The sequence below is a fragment of the Leptodactylus fuscus genome, chromosome 11 (genome assembly GCF_031893055.1).
Source record: "Leptodactylus fuscus isolate aLepFus1 chromosome 11, aLepFus1.hap2, whole genome shotgun sequence".
NCBI lineage: Eukaryota > Metazoa > Chordata > Amphibia > Anura > Leptodactylidae > Leptodactylus > Leptodactylus fuscus.
The window spans coordinates 22,757,734-22,780,427 of record NC_134275.1 but is presented as its reverse complement, the minus strand read 5'-3'; the positions used below and the strand labels follow the sequence as shown (position 1 = coordinate 22,780,427).

The 22,694-nt window shown below is 43.1% G+C and overlaps 1 protein-coding gene across 1 annotated transcript in view; it reads left to right on the top strand.

Annotated features, from left to right (window-relative positions):
- The window catches only part of LOC142184484 (moesin), a 56,925-nt gene extending 34,988 nt beyond the window's left edge, over positions 1-21,937 (top strand). Inside the window, exons 3-13 of the mRNA XM_075259372.1 lie at positions 6,446-6,541; positions 8,347-8,621; positions 13,060-13,143; positions 13,684-13,830; positions 14,836-14,932; positions 15,986-16,149; positions 16,238-16,368; positions 17,549-17,709; positions 18,749-18,841; positions 19,813-20,046; positions 20,497-21,937. Of these exons, the coding sequence (XP_075115473.1) occupies positions 6,446-6,541; positions 8,347-8,621; positions 13,060-13,143; positions 13,684-13,830; positions 14,836-14,932; positions 15,986-16,149; positions 16,238-16,368; positions 17,549-17,709; positions 18,749-18,841; positions 19,813-20,046; positions 20,497-20,661 (1,647 nt within the window). The 3' untranslated portion in view covers positions 20,662-21,937. The remainder of the gene's footprint in view (positions 1-6,445; positions 6,542-8,346; positions 8,622-13,059; positions 13,144-13,683; positions 13,831-14,835; positions 14,933-15,985; positions 16,150-16,237; positions 16,369-17,548; positions 17,710-18,748; positions 18,842-19,812; positions 20,047-20,496) is intronic.
- Positions 21,938-22,694: the final 757 nt, after the last annotated feature.

Sequence of the window (22,694 nt, the reverse complement as noted above, 5' to 3'; positions counted from 1 at the left end):
GGGATGTTACTTATACTGATATTATGAAAGTGGTCAAGACATACATTGGACTGCTTAGCTGCCAGCTGGTCAGGGTGCACATATACTGATATATATCCATTGTAGTATCTCTCAGTGGTATGAGTGTGGCACACTATGGCCTGGTTCACATCTGTGTTTGGTGTTCCGTTTGTGAGTCCGCTTGGGGATCCCCCGAATGAAATACCGAATGTGTTAAAAAGCGGTTAGTTAAGTAAGCACACAGACCCCATACACTGTAATGGGGTCTGTGTGGTTTCCGCTTGGTGTCTGCACAAATCATGCGGAGAGAAAAGTTCTGCTTGTAGTACTTTTCTCTCCACGTGATTCATGCGAACACAGCTAAGAAACCACATGGACCCCATAGACTATAATGATGATTTGTGTTATTCTGCACGAACCACTTTTTAATGTGTATAGGTCCCGTTCGGGGGGGGCAGACTCCATGAACGGAATACCAAACGCAGATGTGAACCAGGCCTACGAGAAGAGGAAAGTGGATGGAGGCAGTGTTCTTGAGGAGAAACTTGGGTCCTGGCATTGTCCCATTGTATGAACTGACTATTGCCCTGTATTGTATCTTTTTATCTGTACTATTTGTGTGTTGACAAGCCTTGCCCATCACAGACAATGTTTAGTTTGTTGACTGGTTAGGTAAGTATTCATACATTTCTAGGAGAAGTAACAGAGGAATGACACAAGACAGCGTGGCTTAAAAGGATTCTCCAGAATTTTTCTCATCGGGAACAGAGCTATTAACTAAAAAGGATCTGTCCGGACAGTTAAAGGGAGCGTTCACACTACCGTCGGTGTCCGACAGCTAGTGTCCGCTGCTAGTGTCCGTGCAAAATCTTGTGCGGACACTAGCTGTGTCCGTGACATTTTGCATTGATTTAAATAGACATCGGGTGCGTTCTTTTACAGTCCGTGCCTGACCTTAACTGTCTGTTCCCAAAGATGTCCGAATTTTCAAGCGGACAGCAAAACCCGACATGTAGGTTTTTGCTGTACACTTGAAAAGTCGGACATCTTTGGGAACTGACAGTTAAGGACACCCACGGACAGTAAAAGAGCGCACCCGATCTCCATTTAAATCAATGCAAAATGTCACGGACACAGCTAGTGTCCGCTGCTAGTGTCCGCACAAGATTTTGCACGGACAGTAGCAGCGGACACTAGCTGTCGGACACCGACGGTAGTGTGAACGCTCCCTAGCAAATTTGTTTTTAAGATCGACATGTAACTACTATTACTACTCAGACTCCTTCATTCTTTATCAGAAGTACTTGACTGTTTCTTCTAGTATTTGATCCCAGACACCATAGCAATTGAGTCATATCTGTATATGTGTAGCTTGGTTGTGCCGGACAATGTTTCATTGATCTCTGGATAATAGGTCCGCGGCACACACAGTCATTCATCCGCTTCCTATGGATTTGGACATAGTTTCTGGATTATAGAAAATGTGAAATATGTGCTCTATACTGTAACAGCCATTTATCACAACCTTTTTCTAGGAATTGACAGTTTGTGCTAGATTTCAGCCCAAACAGAAGCAGATAATGCGGCTGAAGAGTTTGGGGCTTGGTTGCGGGAAGCAGCTGCTGTTGGAGAGCTCTGTCACGGCTGTAACGTCTCCAGTTCTAGATAGATGTGCCGTCTGTTTTATAGGACGGGCAGGGGAAAGGATTGGGCGTTGCCTCCTGGCAGACGAGATGAAGAATGGGACTTATTAACTGTTCCCTTAGCAGGAATTCTGACTGCCAAATTCCCCTTGTACTGGTTAGTCTGGGTGGGGTTTTAAGGGTTTCTAATTCTGTCTGTCTGGCTGCTCTAGATTAGACCTCCTACTGGCCGCCTCCTTCTTAAAATAGATGTCATTGCGCCCTTTCTGAAATTGCAGAATAATGGTCACTTCTTCCAAACATAAATCTTTATGAGATTCTAAATGTCAGCATAATATCATCTTCTAAAAATTCTGCAAAACTACAAGTTACTCTTGATGTTCCTCTCCTCCCATCCTCCTCATACAAACAGTCCAGGAAGCTGAGGTATAGCTGTCCTGCCAAAATAGGGGCCTTTTTCCATCTTGCGGAGTCAGTTTTATTGTTCATTTCACGGTTGACTAGAAAGCTGAGACACGAGACGTTGTGGAGCTGTCAGCAGTACAGACTATGGAGAGAGCCATTCTGGAGCACCGTGTGTCGTGCTGTTCCTCTCTTATTCCTCCTGTATATTTGAATATATTCACAATTGGGTGTTGCCTTTCCCCCTGTCATAGAGGTGGGTCCCTACATAGATTGGACAGGGTGAGAGTACATAGGGGCACACCCACAAAAGGTAACTCCGCATTGTAAATTATTTTTATGTATTTTTAATTCTATAAGGAGTAGCAGAGCTAGGAGAAAAGATTAATGTTATATGGTTGGCATTTTTTTGAAAGTTTTAATGTATTAAAGGGTTCGGCCAGGATTTTATTTATTAATATTATTATTTATTATTATTATTTTTTTTAAGAGGACTTTTCATCAGATCGGGCACAGGCAGTTCTATATACTGCTGGAAAGCTGACAATGCGCTGAATTTAGCGCACTGTCGGCTTTCCCGATCTGTGCCCTGGGTTAAGCGGCTATCGGTCCTGATACTGTAGCGCTTTACAGTCAGTCATGGACGCCCTTCTCCACAGCAGCGCCTATCGCTCTGTACAGTGTGAGCGGGGAGGAACGCCCCCTCCCCTCCTGATAATACTCATCTATGGACGAGCACTGTGAGAAGAGGGAGGGGGCGTGATAAGCGCTGCTGTGGAGAAGGATGTTCCTGAATGACTTGAGGGGGGGGGGGGGGTTGTTCTGTTTTTTTTGTTCTGTTTTTTTCTAAACTAAAAGGTTGCAAACCAAGGTCAGTAGTGAAAGATATGGGAGGGACAGAAACCAAGACATACGGGGATAACAGAGAAAAGGAAGAAGACAAAATACAGTAAAATAACGCATCAAAATGTCATTTCAATACTATAGTAAGAGTGATTTAGGCAGGTTGGTGATAAAATCAGACCGCAGCAAAGTAGTGATCCTGAGCAATCCACACCGCCATAAATCTGTCTTTATGCCATGTATAGTGACCATCAGATGTTCATAGAACCCATGTCCTTACAGAGGACCTTTCATCAGGTTGGGTACAGGCAGTTCTATATACTGCTTTCCCGATATGTGCCCCGGGTAAAGCGCTATCGGTCCCGGTACCGTAACTCTTTACAGTCGGAAGGGCGTTCCTGACAGTCTGCCAGGAACGTCCCTCTGCCCAGCAGTGCCTATCTCGCTGTACAGTGTGAGCGGGGAGGAATGCCCCCTCCCTCTGCTCACAGTGCTCGTCCATAGACGAGTATTATCAGGAGGGGAGGGGGCGTTCCTCCCCGCTCACATTGTACAGCGTGATAGGTGCTGCTGTGGAGAAGGACGTTCCTGACTGACTGTCAGGAACACCCTTCCGACTGTAAAGAGCTACGGTACCGGGACCGATAGCACGTTACCCGGGGCACAGATTGGGAAAGCCGATAGTGTGCTGAATTCAGCGCACTGTCGGCTTTCCAGCAGTATATAGAACTGCCTGTGCCCAATCTGATGAAAGGTCCTCTTTAAACCTTGGAATAAAGGTCTATACCAGACAGCAGGACCACCTTCCAATAAGGCTCTTCCCAGCTGTCTAAAATATGGAGGAGCAGCTTGGCAGCCATTTTTCACATGGTCTTAGGAGGGAGGATAAATAGATGGATTTCCATTGTTAGGGGGAGATCTCATAGGATTTCAGAGTAGGCAGACCTCTTTCACAAACTGAACAGGGGGCAAGACCATAAGGGCTCAAAAGGTGCTACAGATAAGGGAGCCTGGATGTGTAGGAGCGAACCGCAGATTCTGCACCTCTATCCAGCATTTGTAAGCCCACAGTGTAGGCCAGGAGACCAAATGTCGTAAATGAGTGGCGTGATAATGTAGTGTAATAGCTTGGAAGGCCAGACCTCCAAGTCCAGTTGGCGCAACCAGGAAAATGTGATGTTTCTTGTAGTGCCAGAGAAAATTCAGTAAGTGTGATTATACTCTCTGGAGCACATGAGTGCTGCAACCCATAAGTATTCACACCAGTCACAGGGGAGCCTTGACCCCTGCTGCACAGTCCTGAGGGCACCGATTGGCTGCAGCGGTCGCATGCTGACGCTTGTTAACAAAAACTAGGGGGCTACTAATAGTTTAATGTTACCCTGTATAATGACAGTACTTTATATCTACAGGTCTGTATTGCTTTTGACCATTATTGAACACATGAGCATAGCACTAACCTCCATCTCCTCCACTGTGTGTGTATATAGGCTTATGCACCTAACCTGCATGCAAGACGGATTGGGCTCTGTGCTCATGAATACAGCCAGACTCGTACTGTTAGAGCGATGTATTCTTTCAATTCGTCTAGTATAATATGCTGCACTTATTTTGTTATGAAAGGGGAGAGACTTAAACTTACCTTGCTGTGTCTGGCGGATTATGTATCATGGACTTGTGCTATGCTGACCGAGGGAGGGGGTGAAGCAAGGGGCCCATCACGTAACTCAAGGGTTTGAAACCAAACTGGTACCCCAATTCCATGAGGAAGAGTCCGTCAGATGCAGCACGGTAAGTTTAGGTCCCCAGACAACTCCTTTAAGCTCTGCCAGCCTTCTTTCATGTCCTGTGAATGGTTACATATACATAAACATTGTTCTACAAGAAAAGGTTTTGTTTCTAACCTGCCGCTGGTTTCAAGGGAATTGTGCCGGCGGTGAAAGCCGCTGGCAGTTTGCAACAGTTGTTTCTTTGTATATAGGCTGAAGTTTCACGTATGTATGTGGTGTGAGCACAAAGCCCTCATTCACACACAGTGGAAGTTGTGTAGTCAGTTGGGCATGCTGGGAATTTTCAGATCCGTAACATACTGTATATGGTGCTTATTCCTTACAGGTTCTTGCCTTAGAAGGGTAACTTTTTTTTATATCTTTAATTTAGCCTTTTTCTTTTTTTTATGGGAAATTTTATAAGTCCTTGTCCATTTAAAAAAAAAAAAAAAATTAAAGAAAAAAGTGTCCAAATCCATGTTATTCTTCGGCCATCCATATAGGCTTGTCAGCTTGGTGTTCTAACTAGACTCTTAGTAAATGTGTGTCTATGAAAAGAACATGTAGTCTAATACTGTAATACTTGTTAGGTCTCATGCACATGACTGTGTGCATTGTTAGGATGCTGGCCATGTTTTTCACAGTTCGCACACTGACCCATACATTTCTATGGCCCCATACACACCACCACGGTCCCACGAGCCATAAGCAAGACTCAGGAGAGGTCCTATTGCTGTCTGTTTTGTGGCCAGTGCCCACTGACTTCGGTGTATGGGGCTGTGGAGGTAGGGTTAGCACACAAAAGTCATCCATGTGCTGTCCATGCTGTTTAATCGCGTCCGCGACATGCAAATTTATGGCACAGCCTAAAGATAAATATCTAAATTTTTATATATTTTTTTTCTAGTAGCTTCTTTCTGTATCTAGCTTAAAGGGCTTATCCACTTTCTAATATTGATGGATAGGCCATCAATGTTAGGTCTGTGGGTGTCCTACACCCAGGACCCCCACATATGTTCTCTGAGACAGTGTGACTTCCAGTAATGTTCACACACCAGGAGCCACAATCCTCACTGTCCATACAAACCGTAGCATTGGCTTTACGCAGATCTGCCCCATTGAAATAAATTGGACACTTTTGCCGTGCCTAGTTGTCATACCCCCCACAAACCTACCCCAACCAGACAAACTTCCCACCAATATGGTCTAGCTCAGTCTACTGTGTGCGGCCACTTTACAATAACTCAGGTTCCGTTTGTGAGTACGGTAAGTTGGTCGCTGTGGGTTTGGCTTAACAAAGCTCCTGGCTATGGATGGCCTTCCTCCTAAATGTAGAAGCTTGGTACGCTGACAGCAGACTCTGATAGCGCTGATAATCTTATATTGTCTTTCTTTCCATTACATGTGTTGTGTCTTATGAGTAACTGAGCGACTGCCAGATGATTCACATCCTCAAGCCATAGCATGTGGTTTTGCATATTGCTCAGTCCCTGCAGTGTATTTATTACTGTTAATCTTTGCTGATGGCTGAGGCTGACTTTCTAATATAGTGATAATGTTATGGCATAGAGGTTTGTAATGTAGCCAATAACTTTGTTTCTGTACAACCCACTTAATTTAGGTTAACGCACCCACTCCGATCCTTTATACAGCATCATGGTAACATACAACCCTTTTAGATACTTTGTATATAAAAAATACTTTGCTTATACAATACAAATGACAGAGTTATATACTACAATACCAAACCCGGATTCGACTCATACAGATCTTTCTTCTTTTCCTCAGGTTGTGAAAACAATTGGACTTCGAGAAGTCTGGTTCTTTGGACTTCAGTACCTAGACACAAAAGGCTTCTCAACCTGGCTAAAGCTCAACAAAAAGGTAACATTTTGGTGATGCGGAAACTTTGAACGTCCCCTTTCTTAAATCTTGGGAAGAATATAGAATTGTTTTTAAATTTCCATGGAAACTGTTATAAATGGCACGCATGCCATTCGGTTACTGAAAGTAAACATGACGAAAGATCGCTTCCATCATGCTTACATTAGTGCAATGAGAACAGACATAGAATCAGTCTGTCCATTCTCTGCAACCGTTTAATGTCCGTTGCTGTCATCCTATGACGGAAGACAGCAACAGACATTAACAATGGAAGTGTGAACCCAGTTTTTTTGTTTTTTTCTTCCAGCAATTGTTTGAGAAAGCTGCTATTGACTGTGATTCCACTTCAGGCTGTGGAATGGGGACACCCCTTGTTATACCTCCCTCTATCATTCACACGATCAGTAACCTAAAGGGGTTGTCCGATGGTAGAAAATGCTTTTCACGAATCATGCGGACATGAAAGTAGATCACAAAGTACTTTTCTGTCCGCATGTTCCGTGCGGAGATTGCATGGTGAGCACATGGACCCCATTATATAGTCTATGGGGTCCTTGTGCTTTCACTGCACACCACTTACCAATGCGTTTGGTATTCCATTCGGGGGTCCCCATGCGGACTCCCCCGAACAGCTTACCGGTGCAGATGTGAACCAGGCCTTAGTAACAAAGGAGTGAACAGTAAATTAGCTAGAAGGGAAACCTAGTGAAAGTTGTCTGAAAAATTAGTGACTATTTAATGTGCTCTCTATGGTGGCGGTGTTAGTTGAATATGTTTGGGGAGGTGGTAGACTCCCCCCTTTTTTTGTACACAAAATAACCATAGTAACAAGCAAAAAAGAAAAGGGAAATAATTAAAGGGATTCTACCATTAAAAAACAATTTTTTCTAGGTAACACGGCGGAATAGCCTTTAGAAAGGCTATTCATTTCCTACCTTTGGAAGTGATCTCCGCCGCGTCGTTCGTTGAAAATACCAGTTTGTACCGGTATGATAATTAGTTCTCTCCCAGCGATGGGGGCAGGTCCCAGCGCAGGAGATGTGATGGGGGCATCCCCATTGCTGCTCGAAAACAGACTCCAGCGCCGCCTCTGTCTTCTTCTGCATCCTCCCCTTCCTTCTTCGGCTTGACGTCGGACGCCTGCGCAGTACGCTCTGTTCGGCGAACTTCACCGAACGTATTGCGCATGCGCTAAATTGCGGTGTCGGCACTGTGTCCACGGGTATGCGCAGTACGTTTGGTGCAGTTCGCCAAACAGAGCGTACTGCGCAGGCGTCCGACATCAAGCCGAAGAAGGAAGTGGCGGATGCAGAAGAAGATAGAGGCGGCGCTGGAGTCTGTTTTCGAGCAGCAATGAGGACTCCCCCATCGCATCTCCTGCGCTGGGGGACGCCCCTATCGCTGCTAGAGAACTAATTAGCATACCGGTACAAACCGGTATTTTGAACGAACGGCGCGGCGGCGATCACTTCCAAAGGTAGGAGACGAATAGCCTTTGTAAAGGCTATTCCAACGTGTTACCTAGAAAAAAAAAAAGTTTTTTAATGGTAGAATCCCTTTAATTAGTACAATAATATAATGAACATGTAGACCTTATGGAAATGGAGAACAGTAGTATAATCCAGAACAAAATACTTAGAACTCAAATACAAAAATGGTTGACTCCCTCTAAAATATTTTACATCTGCAAAATTATCAAGCTGTTTCTTGTGTTGGACAACACCTTCTATCAAAGATGAACTGAGAGTTTCTCCAGTATATTGGTTCTGGAGTTGTATTAGTAATTGACCATCTTTCTTTCTTAGGTCACCGCTCAGGATGTACGAAAAGATAGTCCACTGCTTTTCAAGTTTCGTGCCAAATTCTATCCAGAAGATGTTTCTGAGGAATTAATCCAAGACATCACCCAGCGACTCTTCTTTCTCCAAGTGAAGGAAGGCATTCTCAATGATGACATTTACTGTCCACCAGAAACAGCGGTGCTGCTGGCTTCCTATGCCGTGCAGGCCAAATATGGGGACTATAACAAGGATGTCCAAAAGCCAGGCTATTTGTCACAAGACAAGCTTCTTCCTCAGAGGTATGAATACACAGAATATTGGCTATATTGTAGATTTTCTATATACAGTACAGACCAAAACTTTGGACACACTTTCTCATTCAAAGAGTTTTCTGTATTTTCATGACTATGAAAGTTGTAGATTCGCACTGAAGGCATCAAAGCTATGAATTAACACATGTGGAATTATATACTTAACAAAAAAAGTGTGAAACAACTGAAACTATGTCTTATATTCTAGGTTCTTCAAAGTAGCCACCTTTTGCTTTGATTACTGCTTTGCACACTCTTGGCATTCTCTTGAAGAGGTAGTCACCGGAAATGGTCTTCCAACAGTCTTGAAGGAGATCCCAGAGATACTTAGCACTTGTTCGCTCTTTTGCTTTCACTCTGCGGTCCAGGTCACCCCAAACCATCTCGATTGGTTTCAGGTCTCGTGACTGTGGAGGGCAGGTCATCTGGCGTAGCACCCCATCACTCTCCTTCTTGGTCACATAGCCCTTACACAGCCTGGAAGTGTGTTTGGGGTCATTGTCCTGTAGAAAAATAAATGATGGTCCAACTAAACGCAAACCGGATGGAATAGCATGCCGCTGCAAGATGCTGTGGTAGCCATGCTGGTTCAGTATGCCTTCAATTTTGAATAAATCCCCAACAGTGTCACCAGCAGAGCACCATCACACCTCCTCCTCCATGCTTCACGGTGGGAACCAGGCATGTAGAGTCCATCCGCTCACCTTTTCTGCGTCACACAAAGACACGGTGGTTGGAACCAAAGATCACAAATTTGGACTCATCAGATGAAAGCACAGATTTCCACTGGTCTATTGTCCATTCCTTGTGTTCTTTAGCCCAAACAAGTCTCTTCTGCTTGTTGCCGGTCCTTAGCAGTGGTTTTCTAGCAGCTATTTTACCATGAAGGCCGGCTGCTGCACAAAGTCTCCTCTTACCAGTTGTTGTAGAGATGTGTCTGCTGCTAGAACTCTGTGTGGCATTGACCTGGTCTCTAATCTGAGCTGCTGTTAACCTGCGATTTCTGAGGCTGGTGACTCGGATGAACTTCTCCTCCGCAGCAGAGGTGACTCTTGGTCTTCCTTTCCTGGGGCGGTCCTCATGTGAGCCAGTTTCTTTGTAGCGCTTGATGGTTTTTGCAACTGCACTTGGGGACACTTTCAAAGTTTTCCCAATTTTTCAGACCGATTGACCTTCATTTCTTAAAGTAATGATGGCAACTCATTTTTCTTTACGCTGCTTTTTTCTTGCCATAATACAAATTTTAACAGTCAGTAGGACTATCAGCTGTGTATCCACCTGACTTCTGCACAACACAACTGATAGTCCCAACCCCACTTATAAGGCAAGAAATCCCACTTATTAAACCTGACAGGGCACACCTGTGAAGTGAAAACCATTTCAGGTGACTACCTCTTGAAGCTCATCAAGGGAATGCCAAGAGTGTGCAAAGCAGGAATCAAAGCAAAAGGAGGCTACTTTGAAGAACCGAGAATATAAGACATATTTTCAGTTGTTTCACACTTTTTTGTTAAGTATATAATTCTACATGTGTTAATTCATTGTTTTGATGCCTTCAGTGTGAATCTACAATTTTCATAGTCATGAAAATACAGAAAACTCTTTGAATGAGAAGGTGCGTCCAAACTTTTGATCTGTACTGTATAACCAAATTCAGGCTGTCAACAATGACTTGGCTCACTACAGAGTCTTCATAAGTCAGGCTTATTATTGTAGAATGAGATGAGACCTGTTGTGAAAGTCGGTGAGAATAAATTTTCACTGTATGTCTAGCATACCCTTAAGACATGGCAGGAAGTGTGATTCATAAGATTGTGTACTGTGACCCTACTAGAATGTGGGGGCACAAGAGCAAAACGCTTTAAAGCTGGGGCCCCATGGGATGTAAATCGCGGTGTTTTACAGTCAGGTCAAAGTGGATGGGATTCTGGCAAATCTGCGGAACGGTTTTGGAAATCACAGCATGTCAATTATACCTACGGAAACGCCAACTGTTTCCCCATAGGTATATTTGTAACAGAAAGTCCGCAGAGGAAAACTCTCCACTTTCTGTCTAAAGCGTTGCAGGAAGAGCCGGGATTTGTTGCCGCCGCCGGTTTTCCCACAGTGCTTTTTTTGCTGCGGGACGTCCTATGGGTCCTTAGCCTAAGGGTGCGTTAACACAATGTAAAATGGAGCGTGGTCTGACACGTCTACGCGTGTCAGCAGTTTGTGCGCTCGTAACTCCATTGAAATCAATAGGATCTTTTTGAGTGCGCAAACTGCTGACACGCGTAGACGTGCTAGATCACGCTCCACTTTACATCGCGTGAACGCACCCTAAGGGTCCATTCACACGGAGTAACGCAAGGCGTTTTTTGTGCTTATTTTTACGTACGTAAAAAGACGTTTCCATTGAGTTCTATAGTAAAATTTGCCTGTATTTTTACGTCTGTAAAATAACGGACGTAAAAATACAGGTGTATTTTACTATAGAACTCAATGGAAACGTCTTTTTACGGATGTAAAAATAAGCACAAAAAACGCCTCGCGTTACTCCGTGTGACTGGACCCTAAGGGTGCATGCACACTACGTAACGCCGGGCGTGTATGAGAGCCGTACACGGCGGCGTTACAGCAGGGCTGCCAAACACTTCCCATTCACTTCAATGGGAGCGCTCGTAAACGCCGCTGTTACAAGCGCTCCCATTGAAGTGAATGGGAAGTGTTCGGCAGTCTGCTGTAATGCCGGCGTGTACGGCTCTCATACACGCCCGGCGTTACTCAGTGTGCATGCACCCTACGACTGTTTTTCCCTGTAGCATTTGAGATGAGGAGAAGGCAGTATACCCAGGAGACCTGATCTGTATGGGAAACCTTCCATAAGGAATGGATCAGTTTAGGATTATTTTACTGCCTTGTGTTGGGACTTTGTCTTTGGTCTACAGGATACCTCCTGATTGATCCTTCAGGCCTCAGTTTTAGGCCTGCCCTTCCCATAATGAGCCATTGTAGTAAAGCATAACACTTTGCAGTCTTGTGACTCTTTATGTGCAGTAACAGTTGAAGCAGCGCAATGTTATACAGAGACGTCTTCTGTGTGATGTATTCAGAATCAAGAAATATCTGATAGGTTAAAGCCCGAGCTGCCCCATTTTGGTGGCTTTCAAAGTGTGAAGACCTATCATTTAAAGTTTATGGAGGAGCCATACTGCTTGACCTGTTCTTTCTATAAAACTCATAGACTTTCTCTAATAGACTCTCAGACTATGTTGCGGTCTTCTAATGTGTCTATGTTTAAGATGGAAATTCCATTTCGACTGCTTATACATCACATTGTCCAAGGGCTGCCAAATATTCTCCCATCTTATCCGTGTTGTTATGTACTTGTACAGCACGCACTGTATATTACCTGCCTGTGCTGTTATCCTGACAGTCGCACAAAGTCTGCTGTAAGATTCAATACTGTTGTGAATACCCTTCTCCACTAGGGGGAGCCAATGTCCTGTGTAGTAATACAGTACTTTGCAGGACTGTAGAGAGACTGTCTGCGCTCATATACTTAGTTTCAAGTCAGCATGATGAATGATTGAAAAAGTCAGGGTGAAGGTTGCTGCAAATGTTTAATGCATTAAGAGTCGTTGTGAAGGGGTTGTTTGGGGATAGACATAGACATTCTTGCTCTAGAACGATTCCAGAGAAGGTTTGGGACTTTGCAGGTAGGTTAGCGGGGCATTGGTGACTTTTCTGCACTATGAGCCTTTAGATTGACTTTGTCTTTCACCAATGTTTGTAATGGTGACTACATGACTAAGTTTTTATACCCGTGTGGCAATGGGTCTGAATGAGACCTCTGAATTCAATGAGTAAGCGCTGGGGCCCAAAACTTTTGTCCATATAGTGAAGACAAGTAATTGTATTTGTGGATGGATATCGATCTGTCTATACATCTATCTGTCTATGTATAGATCTATCTCTCTATAGATCTGTTGTCTATTATTTCTATTTTACAGATGCCGAACCTGTAGTTTCCGTCATTGGAACATGTCCTGATGCAGTAATTCAACTTGTCAGATGTCATTGTCTGTTGTTGACCATTACATCTGAGCAATTCAGCAACTCCATCTATGCCCCCTCCTCCCATGGGTTGCTGAGCCATGGTGGTCAGGAGCCCACGAAGGCCTGCCATCTTTGAAGCATGTGTATTGTTTGCAACATCAAACAATGGCATATTGAAGTTCCCTAGGGGGACCTAAAAAGAGTGACGGTAAAGTTTAAAAGAAAAAGAAGTTAAAATCCTGCTTGTTTCCCATTTTACATGAAAATGGTTAGCTAATTTTTGTTTTTTTAAACCACCTCCAAATGTATCTGAACAGTATCTGAAATTGAGAAAATGAATTCTGCAGTTCAATGAAATATCTAACCATGTTCTGCTTTCTCTATGTAGAGTTCTGGAACAACACAAGCTATCTAAAGACCAGTGGGAGGACAGAATCCACGTGTGGCATGAAGAACACAGGGGCATGCTAAGGTAAGACATGGCAGCCAGGATTGTCAGATGTCAGGAAGATTGTAAATCCTCTCATTGGGTTGGATCTTTCCTCAATGTCATGCACCTCACAGCTTTAGGGTGCGTTCACACGATGTAACGTGCCGTGGCACGTATACGGCGTATGAGAGTTTGCGCGCCGTATACGCTCCCATTGATTTCAATGGGAGTTCGGATCGTATACTGCAAAATAACGCGACGTATACGATCCGAACTCCCATTGAAATCAATGGGAGCGTATACGGCGCGCAAACTCTCACACGCCGTATACGTGCCGCATCACATCGTGTGAATGCACCCTTAGGCTGTGCAATACATCTTTATTATGGGTGCAACATTCATCCCCCCACAATTCTACGGAGCCAACACTATATCAGGATAGAGATCCCTGGCACTATTAGTTTTAGTAGACTCGGAGGAAGTCTGGAGCTTGTGCTTTATCCCACATGTTGGAATTGTGATATCTGATACAGTCTTTAATTTTTGTTGCCCATTTTAATAAAGGTGCGTTATTTCTTTCAGAGAGGATGCCATTCTAGAGTACCTGAAGATCGCCCAAGATCTGGAGATGTATGGAGTTAACTACTTTAGTATTAAGAATAAGAAGGGCTCTGAGCTTTGGCTTGGCGTGGACGCATTGGGGCTGAATATTTACGAGCAAAATGACAGGTAAAGTATTATGAAGACAAAATCTTGTAGGTAAAGGGGACGTGTCACTGCTCCTCACTCATCTGATAGATGTGGGTCCTAGAGGTCCCACCGAGGACTGAAACTCCCCCTGTGTTGAGATTACTTGTACAGATGAACACAGACTAATAGGGGAGTGCAGAGTTGTTTTGCACACTTATTGGATTGGCAGCCCTAGTTTACCACCAACAGAGTGCCTGTAATTCTATTACACATTTTGGTAGAATGTACCAGACCAAAAACGTTCAGTTTTGGTGACGTCCTCAGCAACTGCAGGTCATATATGTCCTCTTACATGTAATAGTTATAAAAGTGGTACATTTTTGTGTGTTTGCATAATACGCTTTGAATGTTTTCCAAAAAAATACCGTTGAATAAGATGTAACTTGACAGTTTGCCCAGCAGGGGGCATAATGGTACAGTGACCTTTTCCAGATCATTGTGTCATGAGGGTTTGTATCCTCAGGATATTTTAAGAGGGGGGGGGGGTTGATTTGTTTTTAATCTAGATCATTGAAGTTTTTATCTTTCTCTGTACATGAAATTTTTAGAATTAATGGGTCTGATTATTTTGTTAGCCCATTCACATTTACAGACAAGAATACCATAATACTGTCTCCATTTCCCACCAAAGATTCCTAAATAAACTGGTCACGTGTATATGTTTACTACCATATTGTGCGAGCGATAAGCCACTGCCTGACACCTCCATGCAGGGTCAGGTCATATCAGGCCATCTTTATAGGTCCATAACTTACAGAGAAGATAAGCGGTATACTAAATGTTGCTGAGACTACATGCACATGAATATATGCACCACCTGTGCTTGGTTGAATTCATTTCCAGCAGTGGGCATGAGCCGCAGAACCACTAGGAATGCAAAATTCACCATGAAAAACTATTTTCTGCAGTATATTGAGTTTTCTTTACAGCACCTTGGTTAAAAGATGCAAATCAATAACTAAGTGCATGTCTTATCTCTTTCAGATTGACGCCTAAGATTGGGTTTCCCTGGAGTGAGATCAGAAACATCTCCTTCAATGACAAGAAATTTGTTATCAAACCTATTGATAAGAAAGCTCCAGTGAGTATCTCAGTTTCGGCGTGTACTTATTATGGGAGAGATAGATCTCCTGCATTGGCAGAGGAAGCAACTGATTTCTGAGCAGATACATGCAGCCTTGGCCAGGCCACGTGCCTGCGCTGAAATCTAGGCTAGATTGTAGCGGATGTATATTTCACCAGTATATATATATGTATGTATACTACTGCAATGCAATACTGACTTCTGTCAGAAACAAAGTGTGCAAAAAAAAAATTACAAAAATTCAGCACGCCTTGTCAGGGTCTTTCACGGCACGCGGTTCCTCGATAGCACAAGTAACACAATACAGTGCATTAAAAAGGAAAGTCCTTCAGCTTTATTTCAGTTCGGACTAAAAATACATACATGTTGGTGTTAATAGATTGTAGTGCGCCTACGCGTTTCAGTACGATCTGTCCTCATTAATAGCACATGGTGGTCTGTCTGAAATGCAAAGCTTTCCTCTACTGACTTACTGTATCTGAATTGGACTAAAGCTGATGGACTTTTCTTTCTGTAGCCCTGGATTATATACTTCATGCTTTGCGTTCGGACTGCTATGTATTCTGCACCTCACACCAATCTTCTAACTAATACTTGCAGGAAAGACAACTATACTCTGATCACAGTACCTCTTGTGTCGCACCTTCTCTTATACTATAGCACTTTCAGCCATGTGTCTGACTTTACTCTTATGCAGTCACTAGTTGTCTCCCAGCTAAACGCTGTTCCACCTTCTTTAAGTTGAAGACCCAATTACTGAGTGAAGGCTCTTGTCGCAGAATTCCACTGCCTTCTGAGGGAGCACTCCGCATACACTCCATTCGGCATATATAAAATTGGCAGAGTTGACCTCACTTGTCCATGTGTCATTTTTGTGTCTCTTATGCTAGATTCCCAATAGCACGAGCTCTGTTGTTCTGGTCTGTTGAGAGACAGAGTTGGCGGACCCCATTGACTGTAATGGTGTCAGTTTTTGAACTGAAAGTGCCAGTATTCAGCAAACTCAGTGCTGGTTGAGGTGTACTTTACTTGCATATTCTTATATTCCAGGACTTTGTATTCTATGCTCCCCGATTACGGATCAACAAGCGAATCTTGGCACTCTGCATGGGCAACCATGAACTGTACATGCGTCGCAGGAAGCCAGACACCATTGAAGTGCAGCAGATGAAAGCTCAAGCAAGAGAAGAGAAACACCAGAAGCAGATGGAGAGGTATCGCTGATATTCCCGCCTTACCAATTCTTTCATTTATTTTGCCTTTCTCTCGAGATTTTTATTGATTCCAATTTCTACCCCTCAGAGCCCTCCTGGAGAATGAGAAGAAGAAGAGAGAACTGGCTGAGAAAGAGAAGGAGAAGATTGAGCGTGAAAAGGAGGAACTGATGGAACGGCTGAAGCAGATAGAAGAGCAGACTAGAAAGGCACAGGAAGGTTAGATTGATATTGTCCATATCCCTATCACTATTGATTCTTTTCGATTTGTAGGAACACTAGACCTGCAAATTACAGGATTATTCCTATCTCTGCATATCAGTACCAAGATTGGGAATAACTGCTCACAAGTCACATCCCCTATGGAGGTCGTACTGGAACAGTTAGGCAGTACTAGACTGTGCAGATATGGAAATAGTGTAGCTCAGCTGTGCTCTGCTCATCTTGTTCTTCCCATTCACCTTTATGGGAAGGCAGGGAACCACATAGAAGCAGCACTACTCGACTGGTCCCATACTTCTCGCTCTAGGGGTCCGGACAGGGAGCAGTTATTTTGATCTAACCATTGATTTGCTGGAGTGGGAATAAACCTTTCAACGATAAAAGTAAACTGTAGGAAAACTTGCCCACTGTGTTTGCCAGTCATCCATAGTCAGGGTTATAGTACTTCCCGAATCACCTGGTGTTGTTACCTGACTATGTTTTGTGACAAAGCTGCCACAGTATGTCACATACTGTTCAGGTTATTCCTTGGTTGCAGGGGTCACATGCCATTAGTGTGATGCCACTTATGTAGCCCTGTCAAAAACTCCAGTATTGGGGAGGGCAGTGTGGGTTCCAGGAGGGAATTACCTCTGTTATTTTCTTAACTCCTACCCAGTGTGTGGCTGGTTTTCCAATTAAGATGTGTAGCCCTATTAAGAGTTCACATAATTTTTTTTTTTTGATAATTAGTGTACCATTAAGTGAGCATTTTAGTAGGAACAAGGTATCCCCTATCCGCTGACTATCACAACTACATTGATCACAAGGACAGAGGTCCCGAACCCTTTTTAAATAGAGGGATGGTCAACCATGCTTCATTGCCAGTTACAAAAACTGTGAGAGACAGCAAAGTTCAATGCACAGCAATCTTTGTATGTCCTATAGATTTGAATGAAGTGGTAGTGTACATACTTAACCACCACTCATTTCTATAGGGTGACCCAAATCTCCCCCCCCCCCCTTTTTCATGATCTGTGCAGGTGTAAGTGGCCAGATCCCAATTGAACTGGCAGTTATTTCCTATCCAGTGACTGGAAGATAATTTATTACCATAGTATCCCTTACAATAGATTTTTAGTCTTTTAAATGTTTCTATGGTCTGTAATCTTCATCGTCAATTCTTGTTCCCTCACAGAATTAGAAGAACAGACCCGAAAAGCCTTGGAACTGGAGGATGAACGTAGAAGGTCACAGGAAGAGGCTGAGAGACTTGCAAAGGAGCGCAAGGCTGCTGAGGAAGCCAAGGAGGCCTTATTGAAACAATCACAGGACCAAATGAAAAACCAGGAGCAGTTGGTGAGTGACTAGAATAGGGGCTGCTATTCAGTAGGAAAGATCTTCCCGAAATTCGCTAGTGGCTCACCAATTACCGTGCACACTTTTTCTTTATACTTTCTAGCCAGTTTCCTGGCTGTTTCTCCTTTTTTGCATAAAGCAGACCTTGCTCTAGTGCCATATTTTGGAAGGCTACTCACTATAGGTCATTGCTTGGTTTTCCTGAATCCTAGTGGTATGATCTGGGATTAAAGCTAAGCAAGAATGTCTACTCCAAAAATAAGAGGAACCCATTATTAGCTGTTTCAGGACTAAATCCAGTGGGTCAGAAGAGGTACTAATCTACTTAGAGACTATTACCTTTTTTGGTGCAAGACCCTGAAAAGAGACTTGGTTCCCCTTCTGACCCACATCTATGACTTCACACAAGATGCGGGGCAATAGCCCTGAAATGGCTGTCTGCAGATGGGTTTCTCTTCCCTCTGGAGGAGATGCTCTGGCTTGGCTTTAATCCCAGATGATGTTACTGGGTTTTAGGAAAACCAGGCATTGATCTATAGGCAGCTACCATCCAAAAGGTAGCGCTAGAGAAAGTTCTTCTTTTTCTACCAAAAAGGACATATTTGCATATTGTTTTCCTAGAATCCTTATCAGAGCATGTACATCTTATAAGACACTGCACACCACAAGGCATCCTAAAAAACCAATAGTCCTCTTAGGGGTATATAGTAGGCTTCTGTTTGGAATACACACCAGCCAGTGGAATAATATAAATCCTTACAACATGTGACAACATTATGCAAATATACATCAAATTAAAAATATATATATATATTCAAAAGTTTCAGCTAATCACTGCGGTCACTAGTATGGCCATGTTGTTGGTCGTAGTGTAGGCTTCATTATTGGCTTGTACTACATTTGTGGCCATCTATAGGCAGCCATCACAGAAGGATCTATATTAGGTGTATTTTACACTATAGGCATTGATTTTTAAGGCAAATATACATAAATATACAAAAAGCTATAAGATGTAATATATTATCTCTTTGCTTTCTAGTCTGCAGAGCTGGCTGACCTGACAAGTAAAATCAGCCAACTGGAACTTGCCCGTCAGAAGAAGGAAAGTGAAGCCGAAGAATGGCAGTATAAGGTAACAAACCATTGCACATTTTAGAACATTTAATTGGTGACTACATTTGGTGATTTGCCTGGCATGGAGCAGGGGGTGTAGAAAGGGGGTTATTGTTTTTATAATAAACTAAGCTATGACCTGTAAGCTCTCTATAGAGAGTGGTGTCTGCTGCAGACCATGTAATCTGATGGCGGAACAATGATATGACACTGACTGGTACAATATACTACCAACTATACTGGTGTATTCACATCAGATTAAAGGGTTTCTGGGATCAAGTGGGTGTCTGACTCTCTGCACCCCTTCTGTTCAGCTGCAGCTATCAATATCCTGATACTGGAAAACCTCTTAGTGTTGTTCAGATTCCTTTTTTAATCCCTGAAGAGTCTTAGAACAAAATCTGCACAGTCAAGTTTCCACTAGGCTGGGAATCCAGCTAGAAGTTTCTTGGGTCCTTGGTGTTACTGAGCTTTTGACCCACACATGAGCCATACAAGCAATCAGTAGTCTCAATGGAGACTCTGGATCCTTGGCCAAACAGAGAAGTGTACTGTCATTTAATACTTATCCACCTATGTATTTTGAGTGAGGATTACGTCTACTTGTGGCGACTGTATGTGGGAATGATTCTGCACAGTCCGTCTGATAATTCCAGGTGTAACATGCACTAAGCAGTCACTTGGCTTGTTCTGTTGTACAAAAATTGCAATTTGACACTTTTAGACACAGTGATATCTTGTATGAAACCCATTCATAGTGAATACTAACAGACTCAGAAACCATTTTTAGTATATATTACTTGTAATATCTAATAGTCACTCGCCAACATGGAAATCCTGTTGGAGTGATATAGAAGTAGCCTCAAAAGCCTTTCATTATTTCACCTGTTTGGTTTTGAGTCTTAATATATGGGATAGTAATGCTTTGTGGGAAGTTTCAGGTGAGAAGAGTGTAGTGTTTGCACATATTAATAATCGACTTTTCTGCAGGCCAAGGCGGTGCAAGACGATTTAGAGAAGACCAAGGAGGAGCTGAAGAATGTGATGTCCACTCCTCACGTACAGGAGCCTGTACACGCAGAGAATGAGCATGACGATGAGCAGGATGAGAATGGCGCAGAAGCCAGCGCCGAACTGAAAGCAGAAGCGACCATTAAGGACCGGAGTGAAGAAGACAGGACTACAGAGGCAGAGAAGAACGAAAGGGTCCAAAAGCACCTTCAGGTAAATGTTTTATTAGATGCAGCGCTCTATTAAGGCCCTGTTACACTGAGCGGTTATTGCCGCTCCTAGAAATGATCTCACTCAGTAAATGGAACGGGGCAAATCTACAAGCAACCCCCTGACAAAGGGCTTGTCTGATAAATGACTACATTGTGTAACGTAAACCACGTCTGGTTGTTGACATTGTCCCTGAGCAACATCCGCCCCTGATCAATGTCTCTTGGCTGACCTATGTAAAGTGGCCTGAAGTCACGGTAATGTGTCTGACTACAAAAATATGAGCAGTGAGTCAGAACTTCTAAAATAATAAAACTTGCATGGTATGAATGGGTTTGATGGAATCCCATTCACCCTCGTGTAACTTATTGCAGCCAACGTGTAAAGTACAGTATCTGAACAATGTCTTCATCTAGATATGGTTGCTGTAATTTTTTTCTCTCGTCCTTGCAGCTTTTGAGCTCCGAGCTAGAACACGCCAGAGATGACACCAAGAAGACTGCCAATGATATTCTGCATGCTGAAAATAAGCGTTGTGGAAGAGACAAGTACAAGACACTTCGCCAGATCCGCCAAGGCAACACCAAGCAGCGTATAGATGAATTTGAGTCTATGTAACGCCCATATATAATACTCCTCTCCATTTCACACATTGGTCTCCTTCCTTTCATGGCTCAGCTGGAACCGCTGTACCACTTTACGAGTCAGGGTGTGAGTGCAGTACAATCATAGGCCTGTAGTATTTCACATCTTCCTCTTGTACAGGAAGAGTTCCAAGGATACTAAGCAGTCGGCCATTTTTCTGGCATTTTTTTTGAAGTATATTGCCCCCCCCCCCCAAGTGTCTCTTTCTAACAAGCTTCTGCCATAGTTAACAATGGAGCTTTGTGTGCCTATTATATTTTCAGTTTAAGACCAAATTTTAAACCTGCTGTTGTCATTCTCTTGCACTGGTTCCATGGAGCGGTGCGGTCCCATCACTTGGTATAGACTGCAGTACATTCCATTGTTCTTCCTGCAATTGTATATTAGAGATTAGAACAAGTTGAGACAAACCTCTAGCCCTCCTGGGATCATTTCTAGCTATTTATTGTGGAAAATCAATAACTAATCTATTAAGTAGTTACATAGAGAATTGTTACATATTGAGAATGGGGAAGGACATCTGCCTTAGGTATTCAATTACCAATTGTGCCTCATATAGTGTGTAATATCTATTACACACTGGACTTATATCCACCCTGTGTTGCCAAGGTATAAACCACGTCTTTGCTTCATTTTTGCAGAACACCATAAACCTGTGTGATTTACAGTAGGGATCATCTAACATTGCCGTTCCTTGCTGCTGGATAGTCTTTGCTTAGATACGTTTTTTATTTTTTACCTTGGTAGTTACTGTTCCATGCTGGCATCCCCATTCCCCCCCTACCAGTATTATATATTCGTTTTTTTCTGATATTATAAGTATTTTTCTAGCTATGCACAGTTTAGTCAATCTCAGAACAAGGCAAGCAACCTCCTGGGAACAAAATGCAAGTGTATACTGTATTATACGAAGAGAAGTTACGTAACGCTCACCGAGCTCTCAGTATTATGACAGACTTCTAGGGTTTTTATTTGACAGATATTTGCTTGTTAACCCTGTCATTCGTGGCTGTATGGGAATTTACCCATGAGAAGTGTTAATATTATTTTCTAAACTATAGTCTATTGCTGTAATTTATATTGATGGGGTTTATAACAGCATATAGGAACATTTTTCTAGTCCCTTTCTTTACTAAACCAGTGCAGATTCCAGGTCTCAAATCTGTTTTGTAATTTTGGTTCTGTTTTCCACTTTGTGATCTGTACTTGTTCTGTTCTTCCAGTGCCAATAAAGAATAGTTAATTTGAATCTAATCGGACTCGGCGTGTTATTACTGGAATTATTCAGGTGGACAGATAGGATGTATAGTAAGTGGTAATTCTAACCTGTGAGTTCCCCAATATGACACTGTCATTTAAAGAGTTAGCCTTATGGCAGATCGACTCACAAAATGTGCGCTATGAACCTCAGGTTGATGGGTTTATATGCAGTAGGCAGGCAGTAATGGTTGTGATGTCAGGGCTGTATAGCAGTGGCCATGGTCACCTATGTCATTGTGACTTTACAATATATACTGCCACATTATATCCTAGAAAATAAGGTCACTGAAGGAGTTGGTCACAGTTTAACAATAAGCACACCATCATGAACACAGCTTTAATGGAGTACTAAACCCAGAATCCAAACAAATAAAAAAATAAATGCATACGTAATTCTCTATATGACATCTCACACCTTTTTTTTTGTTTTTGCTGCTCTTTTCTCTTCTATCTCCAAGGGATTCAATCATTAAAAGGCTATTCTTCTACTACCTTTAGATCTCTTCTCCGCACCGCCGTTTGGTAGAAATCCCAGTTTTCTTTGGTATGCAAATGAATCTCTCGCAGCACTGGAGGAGTCCCCAATGCTGCAAGAGAAATCTCCAGCGCCATCTCTCTTTGTCTGGAACGGCTTCTCTGCGTCTTCCAGCGTTGGGTTCAAACTTCTATGCATGTGCAGTCAGCTCAGCCATCAGGCCTCGGGCAGAGCAGACTGCACATGCCCGCGGCTATTTTACGTGGGCATG